General features: G+C 47.4%; 2 protein-coding genes across 8 annotated transcripts in view; one reads left to right on the forward strand and one right to left on the reverse strand.

Annotated features, from left to right (window-relative positions):
- Positions 1-22,282, reverse strand: part of Auts2 (activator of transcription and developmental regulator AUTS2) — a 1,122,451-nt gene that overhangs the window by 86,500 nt on the left and 1,013,669 nt on the right. The window lies entirely within an intron of this gene.
- LOC110348213 (uncharacterized) lies at positions 253-18,110 on the forward strand. The gene is made up of 4 exons (XM_087196517.1): positions 253-264; positions 465-678; positions 9,901-10,026; positions 16,476-18,110. The coding sequence occupies exons 1-4, from the start codon at positions 253-255 to the stop codon at positions 16,496-16,498; spliced, it is 375 nt and encodes a 124-aa protein (XP_087052643.1). The 3' UTR covers positions 16,499-18,110.

The raw sequence follows: 22,282 nt of genomic DNA on the forward strand, positions 1-22,282 counted from the left end.
CACTTAACACTCGAAAAACATTCGTACAAATCATTGCGGCTCCTTGCGTCTTACTCGTGGGGACGTTTTCATTTTCCTCACTTTTAGAAATGTCTGCATTTCCCTCCATTACCACGATCATTTTCCCGGCCTGTTTTTCTCTTTTTTTCGTTCCTTCTTTTTAAAATCAGAACCACTAAGCACCTAGAGCCGCCGCGACCAGCAGGCCAGTGGAGTCTTCCTTCTCTCCAACTACGGGTACCTTTCCACGCCATGGACTTCAAGGTTTCACTCGCCATTTCGTTCCTTTCTCCCTCGCTCGGTTTTGGGGGGGTTAAGGGTACAAAGAGGCTGAACCCCCGAACAGAAAAACCGAGGTCTCTTTGGGGTTTATTATGCAGGAGAAAGGGGGGGATTTTTTTTTCTTCATAGTGAAAAATTACTAGAAGCCGTAGTTGGTTTTAAGGAAAAGTTGACTCAACCAGATCGGAAGAGGGAAGGACAATGAGAAAACGAATAAAAGCCTTCGGTGCACCGCTGGGGGGGGCGGACCCGGAGGATCGGGCTCCCCTCCGGACTCGGGGCCCGGGCCGCCCCCCCCCCGCACCCACATCCGCAGGGAGAGGGACTTTCGAACGAGCGAAGGGAAACCTCTCGGAAACTTGAGCGCGAGTTCCTTCACCCACGGCCGACCAGAGGGTGAGCCCGACGGTCCTTTCGCTTCCCCGGGCTCCGCGTGCAGGCGCGGGCTGCGCGCGACCTGGCTCGGGAATCCAGGCCCCGAACGGGCAGCGCAGGGGGAGCCGGGTCGGGTCGGGGGAGCCCGGGCCCCTCCCCGCGGGGGGCTCGGCCGCGGCCCCCGGCCCTTCCGGCCCCGCGCCGCCGCTCCCGGCCGAGCCCCGGCGGCACAGCAAGGAAAGTCCAAAACGGGCGACGGGGCGGGGTGGGGGCCTGGAGTGAGGGCGGAGGGGCTCGGTCGCCAGGGCCGTCAGTCCGCCCGGCCGCCCCAGCCCGCGGGCCCGGCCGCCGCAACAAAAGACCCCGACCAGGCCGCCTCCCTCCGACCGCCGGCGACGAGCCGCGCCCCCCGAGCTGCATTACCTGGTCGCAAGGGGTTCGGCGGTGCTGTCAGCCCCGAGTTCATGGTTTGGGTCCAGGGCTCCCGACGCGTGATCGTCAAGAGACCGGGAGGGAAACCACCAAAAGCTCACGCAGAGAAAACGCCCAACTCCAACCCGGCTCCGTCCGCGCGTCTCTGCTGCTCCCTCGCCAAAGTCTGAAAGCGGAGCCACGCGAACCAGATCCGAACCGGGCAGCAGCCTCCGGGGCGGCGGAGCCCGCGCGGCACGCCTCCAGCGCGGCCGGGTCCCGGTGCCGGTCCCGGCGGGGAACGCGCTCGCCCGCTGCCTCCCCGGGCTCCTGCGCGCAGGGCCGAGCCGGGCCGGGCCGGGCGGCGGGGGCTGACGAGGGGCGTCCGGGCCGGCGAGCGAGGCGGAGAGCAGCGGCCCGAGCCGCCGCCGCGGCGCGCGGAGCTAAGAGCGAGGCGGCGGCGGCGGCGACAGGACAAAGGAGACCATGTGCGGAGGGAGGGAGGAGGGAGAGGGAGGAGGCAGAGGAGGAGGGCGCGCGGCGGCGGCGGCGGCGGCGACTTCTCCCCGGCGGCCGCCGCGGGCTCCCCGACAGCGGGTCCCGCCTCTCCAGCAGCGCCGCGGGCCGCCGCCGTCGCCGTCTTCGCGTCGGGAGCCGTTCGGAGTCTTTCTTCTGCGCCGATCCCGCCGGCGCGCGGCGCGGGCGCCTCCTGGCCGGAGCTCGCGGGCGGGCGCCCCGGCTGGCTGGGCTCCGGCCCGCGCTCCGCTCGCGGCCGCCTGCCTTTGGCCCCGTGCGCGGCTCAAGTGAACTCCATGGGCGGCCGCCGCCGGCGCTGCGGGCTCCCGGGCTGGGCCGTGGCAGGGGGGCGGCGGGGCCCCGGCTCCGCACTTTGCTCCCCGACGCTCGCAGCTCCCGGAGCGGGACTCCTCGGAGCGCGAGCCCTCGCCGCCGGTGCCACCGCCCCTCCTCCGCCCCGCCCCGCGCGCCCCGCCCCTCGCCGTCCCTCCTCTCGGCCCGGCGCCGGGTCGCCCCGCGGGGGCGCAGTCCCCGGGCGGACACCGACAGCTGTTGCGCCCCCCCCCCCCAGCCCGGGCCCTGGGTCCCCATGGCTGCGTCTCCCGCGGGCGGGCGCGGCGGGAACTGCGGAGCTCAGCGCCCTCTCGGCAGATGCCGCTCGCGGGGTTGTGCCGCGGCAGGGAAAGGCCGCTAGGCTCGCAGCCCAGGGCTGCCTGCGACCAGGCCGGTCACGTCTGCGAAAAGCAGCGTCTGTGCGCGGTAATGGGGCCGCAGTGGGAAACCGCACGTTAAAAGTCTGGCACATAGTAGGTGCTCCGTGCAAAATACTAATTCCATTGTCGAACATGGGGCGGGGGACCAGAGGCTACGTATTAGAACAAAAAGGTTTTCATCTGAACTATCCCGCCACGCCAGAGAATGAACAGCCCCGGGTTTCATGAATAACAGCGCACACTCCGGCCATTTACAAACCCTCCCCTCCTCCCCAGTCCTCAAATCACCGGACACCTGTGCACCTCACGTCCACAGAACAGGAGCCCGTCGGTTCCCGTGGCATCCGTCAAACAGCATGAAAGTAACGCCAAAGCCCCACTCCATGGGCACTGACTGCGTCATCTACCACCGCTGTGTCCCTCGGAGCCCAGCACAGTTCGAGGAGAGGCAATGCCCACCCACTGAGACACAGCAGCTGCCCCTCTGCTCAGGCTACTGGTGCCCTTGGAGGAACCCTGGCTTCCGTACTCACTATCCTAGCCACAGTGGCCCTGAGAAGGAACCAGGAAATGCAGGCTGAAAACATCCAAGGTTTTCATTCCACACCTGCAGTCCGGGGTAGGACTCTCTCCTTGGTGTACAGAGAAAGCTGCTTCAATTTCCCCTGCGCAAGCAATTCGCAGATTGCAACTGGGAGGGACCTAGGGCAGAGGGGCCACATGAGGAGGGCTCGGAGAGCAGCCTGCAGTTCCCGGTTCCCCGGAATGCCCCGGTTACCTGGCGCATGGCTGGCGGAGAGAAGAAAGGAGCGAGCTTAGGTGGGAGAGCTGTACTCCACATACAAATGACACATCTGCATCGAAGGAATGATGGCCTTTCCTCAACTCTTTGAAGGTGCACATGCGCCACTGTTTGATTTCATGGCACTCTTGCAAAACCTCTCAAGCCCCAGCTCTTTAATAAAATTAATTTAGGAAATAAATGGCTTTCTCTCGCTAGCCTTATCCTTTCCCAAACTGGCAGCACCATAAATTCTATAAGTTTTCCTGCGATAGGTAATAGTGACTTTTCTCTACCCAAGAGAAGTCAGAAGAAAAAGGCACTTAGGAGGTGTAGATTTGGAGATGGAAGTTTCCCGTGTGCTCATGAGGTGGTATAAAGACCCGCTGAGGCCCTCAAGCTAGGGGCCATGCATTCTGAAGCTTTTTCTGTAATACCAGGATAGCTCAGAGGGAAACATTACATTTTCAAGAAAAGACATTAAAATGTTGTTTCTTTTGGAGCAATCAAAACGGATGGCTCTAATAAGATCAGTATTACAGGGAAGAAATTGCCTAAGGTCTGGTTAGGTCCCTTACAGGCAGGGTAAACTGAGATGCAGAAATGTTTGGCATTTTAGCTGACCAACTGAAATAACCACTTGGTCCTCCAGGATGCTCCTATCCGTGCACTTCTGAGGCTCACCATGTTATTTATCAAAGACTATCAGGGATTAGGCCTCAGATGACCCAGCCTGGGCCACATCTGAGTGTGTTCCTGGATCCTGATTACTGTAATCAGGAGGAACCAGGAAACGCCAAGAGCCGAGCCTCCAGAGAGAGAACCCACAGAATGCGGCTGCCACACTCAGTCCTGCCCGCCCTGTGCCAATCCACTTCTGCTCACTTTGCTCCACCTCTCGATTGATCTCTCTCCAGAGACAGGAGTCCAGTCCACCCTGAGGAGATCCCAAGTTGCTCTGCTCTCCTCCATGGATTGATGTTAAAATGGCAGGGGAACAGGTACATCACCGTATCAGAAGTAGAAAAAAAGATGAAAGAGAAAACCTGGACAATCTACTTATTGGGTGAATGAATCCTGGTCAGGGCCTTGACTTTCAAGTACCAGGAAGGGGTGTGTGTGTGTGTGTTACTGGGGATCAAACCCTGGGCCTCCCAACAGCCTAAGCAAGTGTTCTACCTCTGAGCTACACTGATTGCAAGTCAAAGGCTAGAAGCCATCATTCCTGTTTTATTCAGTGGTTTAACACTGTAAACACTCATGGCTTCTGAACTTCACCTTGGGCCTCTTGAACCAGATCTAAGGAGAGCAAGCCTCAGAGAGTGGGGATTGTAACAAGATAGCAAGGAGGCTGGCTCAATGGTCCTTTCAGTGTTGGATTTATTACTTCAGAAGCATTTTAAATATGTGACCAAAGATCTAGCCAAGTTTGTGATTAATTAACTAAAAAATTTTTTAAAGCTAAATTAAAATACAGAGTCATCTTCCTTGAGAACAAAAATAGACTCGAAGATAAGGACAAACTAGATTTGAAAAGTAAGAGAAGTTCTAAATCAATGAAAATGGCAAAATTGAAGAGCTTGAAATGTGAATTGTTATGTAATTTGTATCACAAATGACCAGACTTACACTAAATATATTTTGGGAAAATATTCCTTAAAAATTCTAACCTAGGGCCGGGGATTTAGCTCAGTGGTTCCGGCGCCTGCCTCACAAGCGCAAGGTCCCGAGTTTGATACCCGGTACTAAAAAAACAAAAAAAATTCTAACCTACGGAAGACAATAAGGGGGATGAATATAATCAAAATATCTTATACAGCCCGGGGATTTAGCTCAGTGGTTTCGCCTCCTGCTGCACAAAGGCAAGGACTGGTGTTCGATCCCCGGTACCAAAAAAAAAAAATTTTCTACACACTGAAATCCAATTTAAAAATTCTGCCCCTCTGTCGAGCATTTTGTACAGAGAAAAGTTCGTTAATTTGTTTATATAGTGAACTTCAAGCACCCCCACAGAGTATGTGCTGGACTATTTCTACAGTGGTTTAAAGGAAGGAGAAGTCATTATAGAAATCTCTTCAAGCCTTTCATTCTAAATTATGGAATAGCTTGACAGAAGCACTGAAAGGAAGTGCTGACATCTAAGTTTGTTCTCTAGTTAGCCTTCAGAAAGATGTCACCTTGTGTGGCTTATTTGTGGGACTCCAGGAGGGTTGATTCTTTTTAAATACTGAAGTTCTTCAAGCTCTGAAAAACCTGTTTCCAACTGTTCTTTAGGTAGAGGTTATGAGTTGGAACTCTGGAAAGAATATCGGGTTGACACCTGGCCCTGTCACTTCTGAACTCAAAGATCTGGCAAATCTTTTCAGTCTCCTCATCTGCAGAAGGAGAAGACAGTGCCTACCTTCACCAGACCATTGTTAGCAGTCATGCCTGAACTCAGTGGGACACAGGTGTAGGTGTTGGTTATTGTGATTCTGTTTTTTTTTTTTTGGTTCCAGGGATCGAACTTGGGTCCTTGTGCTTGTGTAGGAGGTGGCAAAACCACGGAGCTAAATCCCTGGCCCCAATTGTGATTCTTTTGACACACACACACATGCGTGTTTTAGTAGGACTGCAATGTCCATGGCCATGTCCTCTACTGGGCTGTCTCAACAGGGATCACCACATGAAAATGGAAATTGCCAGGTGTGATGGTACACACCTGTAATCCCAGCACTTGGGAGGCTGAGGTAGCATAGGAGGATTTTCACCAGTCCCAGGCCAGCCTGCGCTACATAGTGAGTTCAAGGCCAGCCTGAAGTATACAGTGAGATCCTGCTGCTTCCCCTCAAAAAAAAAAGAAAAAGAAAATAACTACATGAGCATCAAAAATGATAATGCTTCCCCAAAGCCTTGTACTACCTCTACTAGACAGTGATGTGTTTACATAGGCACTACTGCAAAACACTCTCTCTTCAAGGGGTCAGAACCCAGACGCTGGATAGCCTGAGTGACATAACAAGGCTGGAGGGATGGCTTAATGTGGATCTTCCTGGTGGATTATAAAGTCTGACCCTAAATCAAGCGCAATGTTGTCAGAGCCTGCCAGGCTTCAGGATGTGATCCACCTCCTCACAGTAAGGCTTCAATTTCTTAAACACAGAATAGCAGGCATCCCAATTAGATCATATTGACATGTTACGTTGTAATTTCCAGTTTTACAAGGTCTGCCTTTTATTTTGCCTACAGCTAGAAAAATGGTTTCTTATTGGTGCAGAAGCATGTTTTGTGTTTTCCTCTTTTCTCCGTATGAAATATCCACTACCTCAATTGGGTTTTGACAGAATGAGGACTACGCCTCACTAGCCTTGATTCACGCCACAGCCATAGCAGCAGCAGTGTAACAGATATGTATCCAGAGGCAGGCTCCAACCCTTTATTATCTGTTGAAGAGGATAATATCCTAGTGTATTGCTGTCCCACGCCCTCTTTCTGAGCCTGCCTGGTTTCTGGCAGACAGAATTCCCATCTTAGAATCCGTTCACACCTTGCATGCCCAGCACAGTGGTAAGAGGCCCCAGCTTCTTGTGGATGCAAAAGAAGGAATGAACAGAGAGCTGAGATTTTCCCAGCATGCTAGCAAAGCCCCAGGAGTGTGTAACTGGCAAGGTGAAGGGGAGACACAGGGCACAAGGCAACTGCCAAGGAGCCCCAAGGAGCATGCACTTTGCCTCAGGTGCCCGCCCACTGCTCCTACTCATGGCAGGCAACCAAGAGCTGCAGTGTGGGCAGCTGGAATCAACAGGTTGCTTTCCACCAGGAAGAAGGGATGCTCTCTTGCTAAGGCTGTCTTGCTTCTCGCTTCTGTCGGTTCCTGACATTCTGTTTCAGCCCCAGGGATTAAAATTCTTCCTGGGTCCTGGGGATTTCATCAGTGTAGGCCAATTCCTTTTAAACTATGGATCTGGGTTTCCTCCTTCAGTAATGCGTGCCTAGTCACTTACAGGTGGCCCCAAATCCCTCTGCCCAAATCCCTGTCCCTTCTGAAAGGGTGATTTTTAAATCGAATGCTTCATTTACTTATCACTCTGAAAGGAGGCTGCCATAGCTCATGTTCTTACTGTTGTAAAGCAAAAACCTCTACTATTATATGCCTGTGTCACTACAATTGATCATGGGCCCGCAACAAGAGGGAAGTAAATAAGCTGAACCGAGTTAGTTTATGATGCACACTACTGAGACGCAGGGGGGAATAAATATTTTCCAAGTGTAGAAGTCAAGAAAAAGAATTTCACTTTCAAACTTCAGAGTATACTATAAACTACAAAGGGGGGGGGAGTACAAGAAAGAAGACATAAAATATATCTTACTTAACCACAAATCTACATTCAAATATTAACATTCAAAATCCGACAAGCCCACAAAAAAGGCAGTGAAAACCAGAAATGAATTCAATTTCTACTCATGTCACCCGACTGGCTATGGGTATCCCATCTGATTTTTTCCAGAAGGGCACATGATATGAACTGGGAGGCCTCTCTGCTCGCCCTGGTCATGTCGTTCTGAATTCACCTGTACCTTGTTCACTCCTCTGTCACGCCATGCGATGCTGATGTCTGTGAGTAATTTTTAGTCCAGCAGACAACTGATATGAGCCCATGATTCTCTGTGGACTCCAGTGAGTCCAGGTATTCATCCTGCCTCAGTTACCTGGTCCTCTCCAAGACCTACCTGGCTCCTCTCATTAATTCCACATGGAAGTGGGGACAGAGTGAGGCAGGAGATGACAATCAGTAATAGAATGGACAGTGTATGTAAATGTCTCCATGGGCTGAAGGGTAGTCCAATGTAGGATGAAATGTATCAATAAGTCACCCAGGATGATCAATTGAGGAAAGGGATGTATTAAATTGAAAAGAAGGCTGGGGATGTAGCTTAGTGGCACAGTGCCTGCCTGGCAAACACAAGGTCCTGAGTTCAATTCCTGGTACAAAAAAAAAAGGATAAATTGAAAAGAAGATACTTTGGGTGAGGCATTTCATTAGGTTGTCTTTGTCTACAGTATCTCAGCATCTAATTCTTAAGCAAGCATACTGAATTTTAAAATCCATGGGCTCCAGCCTGGTGGTTAACAGAATGAAGTTAGCAGAACATATGTTTGAACCTGGACTCCATCAAGGTAGCTGGTTGATCTTTTGAGTACTTACATGACTCTGTAAAGCCTCATTGCACCTGAAACATGGCACACTAGTAACAGTTTTTAACTCTCATAGAATACTGTGTGAGTATTAATACAATGTATGAGTATGGCGCTAAACACAATGCTCAACACATGGCAGCCACTCAATAAATAATTTTTTCTCTGCTTTTTATACCAGGTTACCTGACATTTGGGTTGTTAAACTGGTGCCAATTGTTTCCACATTTGGGGCAACTGAGAGTTAGGCAGCTATCTAGTAGTGGTTAAAAGCTTAGCCACTGATGAAAGAACCAATGGCGTCAAATCCTAGCTGATCTTCCACTCCCGTATACTAGTTAATTGGTGGTGGACAGATGGATAATTCCATATATCTAGCCCTCAGTTTCCTTATCTGTAAAACAGGGCAATAATAGCAGCTACTTAACTGCAGCTGTTGTGTAGGTTAAATAAATTAATATATGTATCTTCATCAGTAGCTGTAAATTACCTAGGAATAGATGTCACTTGTAGGAAAACCGATTTGAGCAATCCCTGTTAGCTTTATAAATGGAGTTGTCAGGCACCCAGCCTTTAGCAGAGGGCAAAAAGGGCCTGTATGGTAGTTTGAGAAAGGCAGCCTGGCTGGTGCTCTCTGCTGGATGACTGTCAGGCCTGCTGACCGAGGGTCTCTGGGAGATGCTCGCCATGCAGGAGGGAGGGCTGAGTCCAGCGAGATGGAACTGGGGCTGGAGCTCACTCAGGAAGCAGTAGCTGGCAGCGCCCCTCCCAGGCATGGCATGGCTCTTGGAAGAATTGGCCCAACAGAGAAGGGAGTCCCTGCAGTTGTTGGTAGGATTTAAGTATTTTCCAACAAACGTGCTAAGTGGCGACATTAGAAACGACTGGTGTGGAACACTTGAGGGTACTGGTGAACTGCTCATGGTTTATCGTTCTCTGGATATTATGCCTAATTGTAATTAGGCATTTCACTCCCTTAGATTGAAAATTTTTTTCCAAAAATTCAGGGGAGAGAGAGTCCCCTGAAACCAATCCAGATATTCCTCAGTTGGGTACCTGAACAACTTATATAAATATCAAAAGAGATACTACCTTATCTGAGCACGGCAACCATGCTTGTCATTAAACAAGTCTTACCGTATACATTGTTACATTTTCAGTTAAGTTTTGCATTGAGGAAAAACTGTTTATCTGTATCTAAATTGAGGGCCCAAATTTGTATCTTTGGTTACTCAGAGAAAAACTGTTGCTCTTTTAGGACTAGGTCAAGCTTAAAATAGGATCCCAGGGCTGGGGATTTAGCTCACTGGTGCTGTGTAAGGTCCTGAGTTGGATCCCTGGTACAGCAAAAAGAAAAAAAAAAAAAAAAAAAAGGATCCTGATCCTTGATTCAGTGTCTTGAAAGAGGAGGAAGGGAAAAACCAACCAATAAACTAGTTAATCCTAGATCAAGAAGAGGGTATGTGCCATAAATTATACATGATGGTACCATTCAGTGATTGTAAAACTCAGCCCTGGATAAAAATTCTGCCATGTGTCCCTATAGTAACATAGTTTTTTCAAAAATATTTACAATTATGATGTAATTTTCCCAATGCGAATCTTGTGAGGCAAATATGAATATTGCTGTGTTCTCCTTATTTCAGACAAAGGGACTGATACAAAATATAAGAAAGCCCTGGTCATGGAGAATTCAAGTTTACAGCATGATTCTACCAACCATGTCCAGCACCTTTTTCATTACAACCCAGCTCTACCATCTCCACTGTTGGGTAAGCCTTGCCTTCTCACTCTGTTGGCCAAATATGTTCTGATGTCTAACATCTAGAGAGGTTTCAAGACCTGAGTGCTGTCTTTATGCCACGTGAATATCACAGGGTATCCAAGAAGTTTGCTGTCACAAGTTTTATAGTTTAGTTTGAAAGAGTACTGACATCCTGAGGAGTGACAGCCAACTGGACATTGGTCTACTTTTCCATACACAAACTTCTCTCAAAGGTTCTATCTTTTTCTGGAAACATGTTACCTGACAGTATAAGTAATCTTTAGGGTATCGCAAGTTCTGTTCCTGTGTCTATTCTGATACACATTAATCTAACAAGATTTTCATTTGAAGCATCATTATCAAATATCTTGATGGCCTAAATATTTATTTTCAGGAGTCTTTATTGGGCAAAAAATAAAACATATGCATCCACTGGTTGGGTGAATCATATAGTTGAACATTTCTGAGTTTTCACTGTTGTTCGGGCCTTAGTTTTTTCCCCATCTCTTCCATGCTATTAAAATGGAATGGGAAACTAGTATGGTCATTCCAATGGCCTCCATCTCCATGGCTTCACAGCTCAAAGCAGCATACTTTGCAAATCATTAACTGTTATACAAATGCCAGCTGTTATGCTCATAGACCTCTGTTATGTAAGTCAGAGCAACCCTGTGTGCCTACAGAGACCTGCCAGCTCCTCTCTGGCCCTGGATGATTTCCATTTGCTGATGATGGCTGTAAATTTATTAGACTGGAAATTTCTTCTGCTGCTCCAAACTACAGCTTTACTCGAAGGTTTCCTAAGAGAAACATAGCTAAGATAATGTAGGACAATATATGTCAGACCTAGACACATTCCTTTAGGTGCACACATTTCCTTAGTGGGAACAAGACATTGCTATGGAGGGTAGTCTGTAGGTTCAGTCACTTGAGGGCCAGGACCACGATATGGTCACACATACAAACACAATACCTCTACCACCATCACTCCCCTTAGCATCTGGTGTGGTTCTCTTATGCCTTTACATGTAAGAGACGGTGTCAATAAACTGGTCAGATCAACAAGTTAATGACCAGATCTCTGTCAACTAAAACGGAAGTGGAGACATTATATCAAATATAAACTAAACTGTAAAGTCCTTTCCACAGATTGCCAGTGGTTTGGGATTTAACAATACAGGTACCTTTAAAGCCAAGAGCTGGGCACAGGTAAATTCTCTTGAAAATGATAGCAATTGAAATACCACAGCAACTATTATGGCGGGTTGTCTCCAAATACAGCCCCGGACAATTCTTTACATGCATGCCATTCTCCCAGGAGAAGCAGCACCTGTGCCCTGGCATGTGGGCTGGATCTGTGTCTTTTGACCAACAGAAAACGGTAAAAGTGGTGTTTTGGAACCTCAGAGCTTAGGTAATAAGAATGCCTGGCAACTTCTGCTTCCTCACGCTTGGAATCCATGTTGTACGGAAGCCCAAGCAGGCTCACAGAGAGGAAAACAGGCTTCAGGACCAAAGACCTCGCAGAGTTTCCAGCTGACAGCCTGTGAATAGAAGCCACTTTGCGTGTGGCTCCTGGAACTCTAGCCAGGTCACTTTCCTCCACACCTCCTGGAACAAGGGGGCGCTGTCTCTGCTGCTCTACCCATATTGTAACATTGTAAATACACAATTGCTATTAAATCTGTGATTTGTTACGAAACGATCCAAAGTGAAACAACCATCTGGGTCGGTAACACTGAAGCCAGGGGAGGAAGATCAGCACGTGCCAGGATGGGAGCATCCACAAACATTGCTTGGCATTCCATTGCCTTTTCTAGCAAATAAGGGGACCCCAAGCTGCAGAAAGAGCATTATTAAAGGAAAGATGAGTAACAGCTGCAGCAGCAACAAAAATCCTGAAGTAAGGTATGTTGATTCACTTAACACTTCCTCAGCTAAAATACGAAAAATCTTTGCTAAAATAAGAGAAAGTTTTCCATTTGACAAAGTAAAGGAAACAACATAACAATATTAATGAAAGAATAAATCTGGCCCCCTTTTTCTTTTGGAGGCTGGGAATGTCTGCAAAACTAAAAAGTCTCTAGTAATCCCTTCTTTTATCCAAAACAGATTGCAGTTTTAAGCACAGCCCCATAAACTGTAGGTTCAAAGGAACCTGAAACCGAATTAGCATAAAATCTGGAATTCTCATTTCCACCAAATGCACAGCTGCCATCTGACAGCTCTTCTGTGATTTCAGTTTCAAATAGAAACTGAAAGTAGCTAAGGTGGCACGGGCCACTGGCTCTATCCTTTCACGCCTCACTTCCACACACTTGTCAGATTCTAGAGACTCTTAAGAGTCCTGCCTAAAGTCCTAAATCTTTATTTACCAAAGGAAGATATCACTGGCAACCATGTAGCAACCTGCCTCCAAGACCAGTGAGGGAAAGCCCCAAAGCCAGGGACAGTGTGTAAGTGAGCAGAGATAGGGTTGCCCATCCCATATGGAAACTTTGTCACTACTTTTAGGAGTGCTAAATGTTTTAAAGTAAATTCATTTTTTAAAAAACCTGAGGTTGATTCTGCTGGGACTACACTGATGAGAGGAGGGTGAGCACTCTCTCCCAGATTTTGCATTACAAATACCAAGAAACCCACCCTGGGATACACTAAAATTTAAATATCAGCAGGTATGTTGATTCACTTAACATTTCCTGGCTTTTTCCTCAGGTCCTGACAGCCCTAAGCAACTACATTTAATTCTATCAATGATAAGGGGCTGCTTTGCCTACTGCTGAAATGTCACCACCTCTGAGACATAAAGTTACACTTCTTTGTATAGGGAAGGAAACAAAATGGGTAATATGTAGCTGATCCCCCTGAGGAGTACAATGCTGGAAGAGGATTTTCTCACCCCCAGTAGCCAGAGTGGATCCACCCAGAGCCATCCCAGACCTCCTCTCTGATTCCCCATATGATGGACTGAGTGAACCCAAGTGACAGCTGGTGGGGGCAGCCTCAATAGCACATGAAAAGCAGGCTGCAGCCCCACAGGGAGGCACAGCCTTCTCCTCCCCTTCTTGAACGCCTCCTGCAGGGCCTGCCTGATCCTCCCATCCTCCACGCCCCACTCAGACCATCTGCTCCCGAACCAGGGCACTGATGTTAAGTTAACATGCACCACTCAGGCCAGAGATGGGGAGGGCCCTGTGCCATCCAAGTGTGGGAAGCTGCTCCTGCCCTCTTGAATTCCGAGAAACTCACAAGGAAGCCAGAGTGGCTCACCAGACTGGCCTTGCTTTCACCCGGGCTTGTGCCTCCTTTGAAGTTCCTCTACTGTTAATGTACAACTTCTCATATTCTCCAGGAGACAAAAAATACAGTGAGCATCTGGTATTTACACAGAATCTTAGAGGGAGTTGAGGGATTTAATTACAAGTGTTAGTAAAACAGGAAAATTGTAGCCAGGCTTTCAAATAGCCTCTCGCCTATAACTAACAAGACTTTTCTTTGTGCTGTTGGTAAAGAATGCTATTTATTTTCCTGGCAATGTATTTTCTTGTTGGGGGGAGAAAAAGTTGGTAAAAAATACAGTTGTTGGCTGGTAGCTTTTATTTTAATTTATGATGTTGTCCATCTTATACAAAGATCAAGCTGCAAACAATATTCTACTAGGCAGTATGCTTCGAGTTGTTTTTCCATTAGCACTGGTGGTGATGGATTTTCTCTCAGTTACCAGGGCTCACTTACAGCTGACAACATGCATTTGTGAAATGACTGGCTGAGATTCAGAGTACAACATGAGGCCGGGAAAACGAGTATAAATAACTGACCTATAGGACCATCAGAGCACTGACCCGATCTCCTTAGCAGCCGACTCAGGTGCATCTTAGAAACTGTTTACAGGGCTGTTGTAGAGTATCATAAGGAAGGGCTGAAGGAGGACTGGACTGGACTAGCACGGTCAAGAGACCTGGGTTCCAGAACAGATCCGGCATCCACTAGTTGTGATTTTCAGTAAGCCACTTATTTCACCTTTTCTTCACCATTAAAATGCATCTGGGCTGGTCTTTCTCTAGTTCATGAGATCCTGTGATTATTTTATGATCTGATAGTTAGTTTATAAACAGAGAATGTTCTCTGGGCTAAAAAAGAAGTAACATTTTCCTCTCCATTTTCTTGATGTTTATGTGATCAATTTCTAAGAAGAGTTTCCTGTTCAATTTATCGCCCCCGCCCCCATGCCCAACTCTCTTGGAATTTCCTGGTCAATCAGATAAGTGTCAGAAGCAGGCAGTGGTTTGCATTTAAGCTTTCCAACTGGTGAGTGGGGTTCAACTTCCTCATCACAACAGTCAAGGCACAAGCAGGTCTCTTGGGCTCCGTGCCGCTGTCACTTGGTACTGCAGGCCCATTAAACACATTTGTCAGCTTTGTGCTTTAAAAACAAAACCAAAAGGGTAAATGTGTCATCACACACACTCTTTAATCTGAAGACCACAAGGGAAGGACTTCAGAAAGAAAGAAAAAAATAGTCTGCATACCCTCCCCGAACCCGCTCAAATCAGAACTCTGCAAACTCTGAGTGGGGCTTTGTCTTTGTGGGCCATTCCTAGCCAAGGAAATGTGCAGACCACATTGGGAACCAATTCAGCCATTCCTGACTTCTCCACAATCAAATAAAACAATAAATAGCCCGAACTGGGCTTAAAGGGGAGAGGACCACATGTATTTCCTCTCAGGATTTTTTTTTTCAAACATGAAAGTTTGGCTTGAAAAGAGTGCATTGTACAGACACACGTGGCCTCAATAGGATAGATCTTTAACTGATGAGACAGACTCCAGATTCAAGCACACAATATCAGGAGTTAAATCCCCAGAATTGGGTAATGGAAAGTTTGGGTCACATTAAGGGCTGTAGGATCCAGGGATAAGATTTAGTCCTAAATTAGCCTCTTGAGTAGGCTGAGCATCCCCCTAAGAAGCACCATATGTCTCGAATTGTACCTCTTTCCTTCTCTCTCAGCACTTCCCCCTTTGACAGACCAGAAAATTCCTGGCTTCAGATTCCTTCCCTGTGTATTTAGCGTTGATTCTCATTCTCAGGATGACTCAGTTTTTTTGTTTATCTGTCTGTTAACATTTTTCCCAACTTTGTATTTTGAAAAATCTCAAACTTAATAGAAAAGATGAAAGACAGTACGACTAGCGCCACAACCTTTCACTTATAGGCCCCAATGGGTAGCATTCTGTCAATTTTCCTGGTCTCTCTTTATCCCTGAACTGTATCCATTCATTTATAAATTCATCCACCCATTTAGTGTTCGTATAAGGGAAAGGCAAATTCTCCCAGCTTTCCTTCTAGCATTTTCCTTGTGGTTGCTAATCTGAGGGGTTAACATCTAAGACTTGCACTGGGGCTGATTTATAAGTGGACAGGGTCCCTATGCTCTGAGACACCACACACACACGAACTAAGCAAGTCCTGCACATGCTTGGCTTATCTCTCCATGTTCTCTTGCCTCCAGGACAGTGATGGCTAAGTTCAGCCAGGGCCCCCCTGGAAGTCTCTGGGCTTGCTGGTCAACCAGTAATGAAATTTATACTAACAAGGGGGAAGAGAAGGGTCTGTTTCCATGGGGAGCTGAAGGCATTCACTGGCATGAGCACAGATTACAGAGGCTTGTGCTGGATATTAGCATTCAGCTGACAAAAAAAGTAGTAGTATTCGCCTATTTCCTGCCCCTGTTTTCTCATTATAGAGTGGAAAATATAATGCACCTATCTTGGAGCTCTGAGGATTAAATTAGCTAGAACAGCACCTGGCACAGAGCGAGCACTCAATAAATATATCTATTAGGGTTGTTATTAGTGTTCCTTGTATGTCTGGCTCCTTCTGGTACCAATTTGAGGAGAACCAAAGAGCAAGGCAAGATTTGGATATGCATTTGACCATGTGAGCCTTTTAACCTCATCCAAACCTCCCCTACTCCTGAGAGGCTAGGGGAAGGAGCCACAGAAAGTGGTGTGGTGGGGCAACATCTAGAAGGAGAGGAATTAAAAAATGGCAAATGCCTTATAGGTACTGCAGGATAAGAACTAAGAAAAGACAGGTGGGTTGGCAACTTGGGAGGACTCTGGTGAGCAGCAAGAGAACTGTCAGAGAATGAGGCAGCAGGCAGATTACGTATTAAAAGTTAAGTGACCGAAGTGGTAAGAAAATAGAGGCCTACATAAGACTGTTTTTGAGAGGTCTCATGGAGAAGACCTGGCAGGGGACGGAAAGGTGCATATTTAGGTGAGGTCAGTGAGTCAGTTTTTTTGCAGAAGGCAGGGATGTGACACCCACACAGCCAACTGCCCCATGTGGTAATGCACTCGCTGTCTCTCCCGATCTCCCTCTTAGAGGAGCAACCTTTGATGCCGAGTCAGGAGTGAAGAACCCTCATGCCATTTATTTTGCATTCACAGACCATCCTGTCCATGGGAAGTGAATGACAGCACCAGTAGATGGAAACCTTTACGGCATTAGAGTAATCTAAAATCCTGGCTGCAAGTCCTTCCACACTCACTGTGGGCCCACACAAGTTTCCCCTGGAGTCTGGTGGGCCATGACCACATCAACTCAACGCCAGAGGTGGCTCCGTGTGACTTTCCTAGGCTCGGTCAGAAGACGGCTGCCTGCTGCTACTTTGCTTTCTGGAAGCACCCTCAGGAAACTCCTCTAGAACCCGGCCGCATGGAAAAGACATGTGGAAAAGCCCCAGTGGACAGTCCCAGGCAAGCACAGCCTGGAGTCGGCCTTGCCCCAGTGGCCCATGTGTGAGCAAAGAGCCTCAGGTAATTCCAGCCCTCAGCCATTCCAGTCACCCAGACAAGCTGTCCTGCCACCCGCTGTCCAAATTCCTCAGCCACCGAGTCCAGGGACAGGAGGGAAGGCCTGTTTCACACCACTGAGCGTTGCAGTAGAGAACTGAAACTAACACTTTCTAAATATGGATTTTCTGCTTTATCCTGAGCATTCTCCATAATGAAGCTGCTCATTTTGGAGGCAATTTCCATGACTGGGGGCGGGAGAGATTAATTTGACATATTTCTGTACCACAGACCACAGTAAGAAGCTTGATAATGGGACAGAAATTGCCCATCTGAATCATGGGGTGCATGAGGTACATCAAGTCACAGGCCAGGAGCTCCGACTGTGTTGCTTTTAAGAGGAATCAACAAACGCAAAAGAACTTGATAAATACTTCCCATAACAAAACACAATTGGTTGCAATGGGATCCGGCGCTGTTCCTCATTAGTTACCCTTCACTAGGCAGACAAGCTCCATATCTCACCGAAATCCATCGTGGATTCTTTCTAGTTTGTTGGGAAATGTGACTATACATTTCCTTTATATTGCCTGCTTTCTTGAGTCTGCTTTTAAATCTAGAGTACATGCTTAGCTCCCTCTTCCCACAGGAAAAGGAGCTTCAGCTTTCAAAGAAGGGGTAAAAGCAGGTACCAGGCAGCTGCCTTTGAAGTGGCTCGGTGGTGGAGCAGGTGGAGGGGCCAGGCGGCCATTATCAGTGGCTACCTGGTGCCAGGGGATCACGTTAGGCGATAAAACACTTGGCTGACACCAGAAAAAAAGAATCGTCACTCCTCTCCTACCCCACCCTCACTCACTGGCTCTCCTTTTTTTTTTAAGGAGGCTTTTTACCCTCATTAAATGAAACCTTATCTGTGAAAGACTGCAATCCTCAGCAAATGACAAGTGCGCCTAATCTCATTTTCTGACAAGTGATTCTGACAGCACCTTCCTTTTGATTTCTGAGACATGTAGTTAGACATATATTAATCTGTCAGTCATCATCCCTAGGAAGAATAAAAAGAGAGAGAGAAGGAAATGAACATTTATGAGTACGAAGGCAAGACAAGAGACTAGGACACCTATTTTATCCCAAGTCTGAACATGCCTTTCTCAGTTTCCCCTCCCCCTGCTCTCCTTCAGGCCCAGGGACACCCACAGAGGAGACCAGGAAGTAGCCCATTTCTGGAGCTTGTGGGACAGGCCCCGGGCATGCTGGGTCACATGGTCTGTGAGCATGCGCTCTGGAGTGAGGCACACCAGGTTCAAGTCCTGGTCCTCTCTCATACAGCTGGCTTGATTACATAACACCATTTTCTGAACCTCAGCACCCTGTCTGTGGCATAGGGCTTGTGGCAATCTATTAGCTTTAAAGATTAGATGGTATTTATTCAACTCGCGTAGGAGCATACAGGAGGCACCCAAAACACAGGGCCACTTATTGGTATTTCTGCTAAGGCCTTCCAGAAATGGAAGAAGATGATTCTAACTCAGTGTCTAACAGTGACAAACAAAATGTTTTCCACCAGGGTACAAAGATAAGTAAGATACAGACTGCTTTCAAGAGAGCTTACAGCCAGTACTGGGGAAAAGGTCTGATGGAAATAGTAGGATCAGGTGTTAAGAAGTACAATTATAAAAGTCACTGCACAGTACAGAGGGTTCGCACAGCACAGAATGGACACTTCTGTTCACACCCCTGGTTCTCATAGTCCTTGGTCACCAAGTGACCTTCTGATTATAATTTCACTTCCTTGGGAACTGTCCTTCAAGGCAAATCTGCCACCTAGTGCACATAAATCACTCTGGTTGGTGGCTGTATTCCTCAGGATAAACACCAAGATTTGTGTTAGGATTTAGTCAGTGTCCTTTGGGTTTGATTAGCATGATCACCTCTGGGGTTCTGGGCTGGGCTGACCCAATAAAGCAGGTGCTTTCTGAAGGCTGGGCTTGAGCCATCAGCTGCTCCCATCTAATTTTCTGTCTTCCTGCTCTATAAATGGTGCAGCAGGGTTGTTTTCATTGGTATAATTGCTTCTCCTGTCCTGTCTTTAAAAACTGCTCCCAACTCTTTTCAGTGAGTCGGTGACTATTATCTACTCACTGTCTCATGCGGCTCCACCGAAGGAATGAGTCACACTGACCTCTGTTGTTTACCAGGTTAACCAGTCCCTGGCCAAGGACCTCCTAACTAATAGTCCAGGGGCTCTTTCCATCTCTCTTCCTGCAGAGCTACAGACTTGCTGGGCTTCCAACACAGTGTACTATTACTATCCTCTTCTTTCTCGAGTGATGTTGCCTTCTCTTATTCTTTAGTGTCTGGATTCTCAAGACCCCCTTCAGGGTCTAGAAAGGAAACGCAGTGCCGTACTGTACTGTGCTCTTTCCTATCAAATCCTTGGATTCTACCATAATTTCAAAGTAGATGACTCCTGAGTCTCTGGCTCCGGATTTCTCCTGTGTTCCCAGACCCACAATTCCAATCTACCTGGTAGAGAATATCCCATCTGGATTGCAGAATCAAATTTTATAAAAAGAACTCAGAGGAATTTCCTCCTGGTTATCAATGTCTTGTCCAGTCCACCCTTCTTCCCTAGTCCCAAGCCAGCAGATCCTCAAGGCACTCTCTTCCCTCTGCTTCTGGCTCTTTCCCCCCTTGTACCCATACTGCCTGGCTGTCTTTCGGGTCCTCAGCCTATTGGGATATTCTGACATGGTGAGTGTTTCCTTCCAGCCTAGCTCCTTCCACTCTCTTTTCACCCAAGAAAATGCTGCGAACAGGCCAGGCCCAAGGACAGAGGTCTGAGATAAACCATCTGAGACTTCTTTCCAGGTTGACAACACAAAGGGCCAGGTTAGACAGAGACTGGCTTTGAACAGTCTCCTCTGCCTCACTAACACCGTATGGGTCTTGGACAAGCTACTGAACCATTTTGAATACACATACTGTGTAGCTCCCTCTTCAGTTCTGGGGGGTTATTATTTGCTGTGCCCCAGACTGACAGGAAACTGTGATGTATGTTCTGGCAAAAATCAGACCGTCAAAGCATGGTGTCCTTGTTGGAATGGAAGGAAACACGAACAGAAGACAGCTGTATTCGCTTGGCCCACCGTGCCTGGCCCGGTATACTGCACATAACAAAAACTCAAATATTTTTATTGACTTTGAAATAAGGAATTCTATTTTAGCAAGCCTGAAGGAGGGGAAGGTATTGCTAATGGGTAAGGGACTTGGTTTTAAGGGGTTTAAAACAAAATTCTTCGAGCCATTACTCAGATCAATAATCTTTCCCTTTGACCATGGCATATACACCTTTTCAATCAAGCTTGATGAATGATTTCCCTCAAATGCCCGTCTGGGGAGGAAGGCGGCCCACCAGAGCCAGAAGGCATCTCTGTGTGTGCAGCATTTGTTCTGTGTCCTCTACTAAGGCCACGTCTGGGTGACTACAATCACCAGGCAGGCAGGCACTCGTGGGACAAAAAATGAATCAGTCAAACTTTTTAATAGGATGGAGGGTACAGAGGGTAGAGAGGGGCCCAAGTTTAAAGGGATGGCGGTTGTTTATTCTCTTATCCTAAGGACAGCTCCATAACTGCCCTTAGAAACCCGAAAAGCTATAAAGGAAGTTTCTGTAGTTATGGAGGCATCAGCCAAGCATGTGCATGATAACTTATGTGCCTTGGGCCGTGACTGGACCAAGAAGTGGACCAACTGTGTTCCAGGTCACTTCTAGCTCTGACTTCCGTGAAACCCCGTCCACTCGTAGCCATGGAGCCCAGAAGTCAGTCCTCTGGGGAAACAGGTCTGAAGAGCTTCCCTCTGCTTTGGTGGCTCAAATTGGCAGCTAGAACTTAGCCTCAATTTCCTTTCCTTGTTCTGTAATAATAGTGACAAATCTTACTCTCAGTTAGATTAAAAATTTCAGTCACCTTATTCAACGCTTGCTGTTTTCTGACACATGCAGATGAGGATCAGGGCTTATATGTGGATGGAATCAATTATAATTTGATTAAGACGGAGCAGAAAGAAAGGAAGTAATAACAATAATCATTTCATTTATAAAGCCTTCCCTCACCACCCAGGCTCTTGGTGTGCAGAAAAGGCAATTAAAATAGGGTTCAGTTAAAAATACCATAAAACAGAAATCAAATAAAATATTAAAAAGCCAAAGTGCCATTATTCAATAAGTGTTTTTGAGAGGAGGTTCCTCAGACAATAACAGTCCAGAGAGACTGGGAAATCGGCAGCAGAGCCGGGAGGAGGCACACTTGAGGTACATTGACAGCGAACACTACATTGTCCTAGCACAAAACCTTTGTTTTATTGAAAAGTGAAGAATAAGCTCCCCTCAGTCACTCTACAAGTGTGTGACTCGTATTCATTTTACATTTCCAATTCTTAAGTGCCCAGTATTTCTGGCTGCTGTGCTTCACAAAGGCATACCCCTATTGACCTGTCTGCAAAGTATTGTGCCTTAATTTGAATCTGCTAATTGTTTTCACTCTCCTGCCCTGTCCAACAAGGAAGCATCCTCAGCCCTCTTGTACCAAAGAAGAATCAAGCAAGAAACACAGAGAAAATGCTATAATTATGGCTATTCTTGCAACAGCCTCAACATTCAAAGGAGAGATGATGAATTGTTTAATGCCGACTGTGGCTTTATTAAAAATCTGAAAAGAAAAAAAAATATCTGCCAACACTGTAATGTATAAAGCAGAGAGCTTGAGGAGACCTGAGTTCTAATCCTAGTACTCTGACTTTGGGCAGGTCACTCTAATTGCTCTGAGCCTCAGTTCCCAAATCTAGGAATCAAGGGGAATGAGCTCAGTACATTCAAGTCCCTTTCAGCTCTCCAATTCTCTGCTCCTCTGTGTGAGCACAGAGCACTGGTGTTTTCTCTGGTGAACCCTTCTGTACCTCTGCAGAAAGCTGGGGAAACAGGATCCTTGGAAGTACAAAATCTGAATAACCAGAAGGGATGTAATTAAAATCAGGGTCCTGTTCCCACAAACACATCCAAGGACCTTGCCATAAAATCATCATGGTAATTAATGAACCTGCAAACTGCACGCTCCCGCCCTCCAGGTCCTACCTAGCTTAGGTGCAGCCCGACTCATGAATCCAGGCTGTTATCCTCGCCTCCCACCCTCCCACATAGCAAGCTTCGCTCCTGGCTGTGTTCAGGTGTGTTTAGCCTGTGGCTTTTAGTGAGAAAGGAGCATTTTCAAGTCATGTAGGGGCATGAATACCTTTCTGGAATTTTAGAAATGCTTACAGTGATGAAAAGAAATGACAAGGGGCCAGCTTGTGTTTGAATATTCCCATGACTGCGTGAAAGTCTCCTCTTTCCTCTGCCTGCAGAGCAGGTGCCAAATTGGTTTCTTGGGAACACGGCTCTGGGAGGAGACCTCCCTCCTCCC

Source organism: Heterocephalus glaber, unplaced genomic scaffold (assembly GCF_053883595.1).
Source record: "Heterocephalus glaber isolate CG9 unplaced genomic scaffold, H.glaber_assembly_v1.0 deba00001610, whole genome shotgun sequence".
NCBI lineage: Eukaryota > Metazoa > Chordata > Mammalia > Rodentia > Bathyergidae > Heterocephalus > Heterocephalus glaber.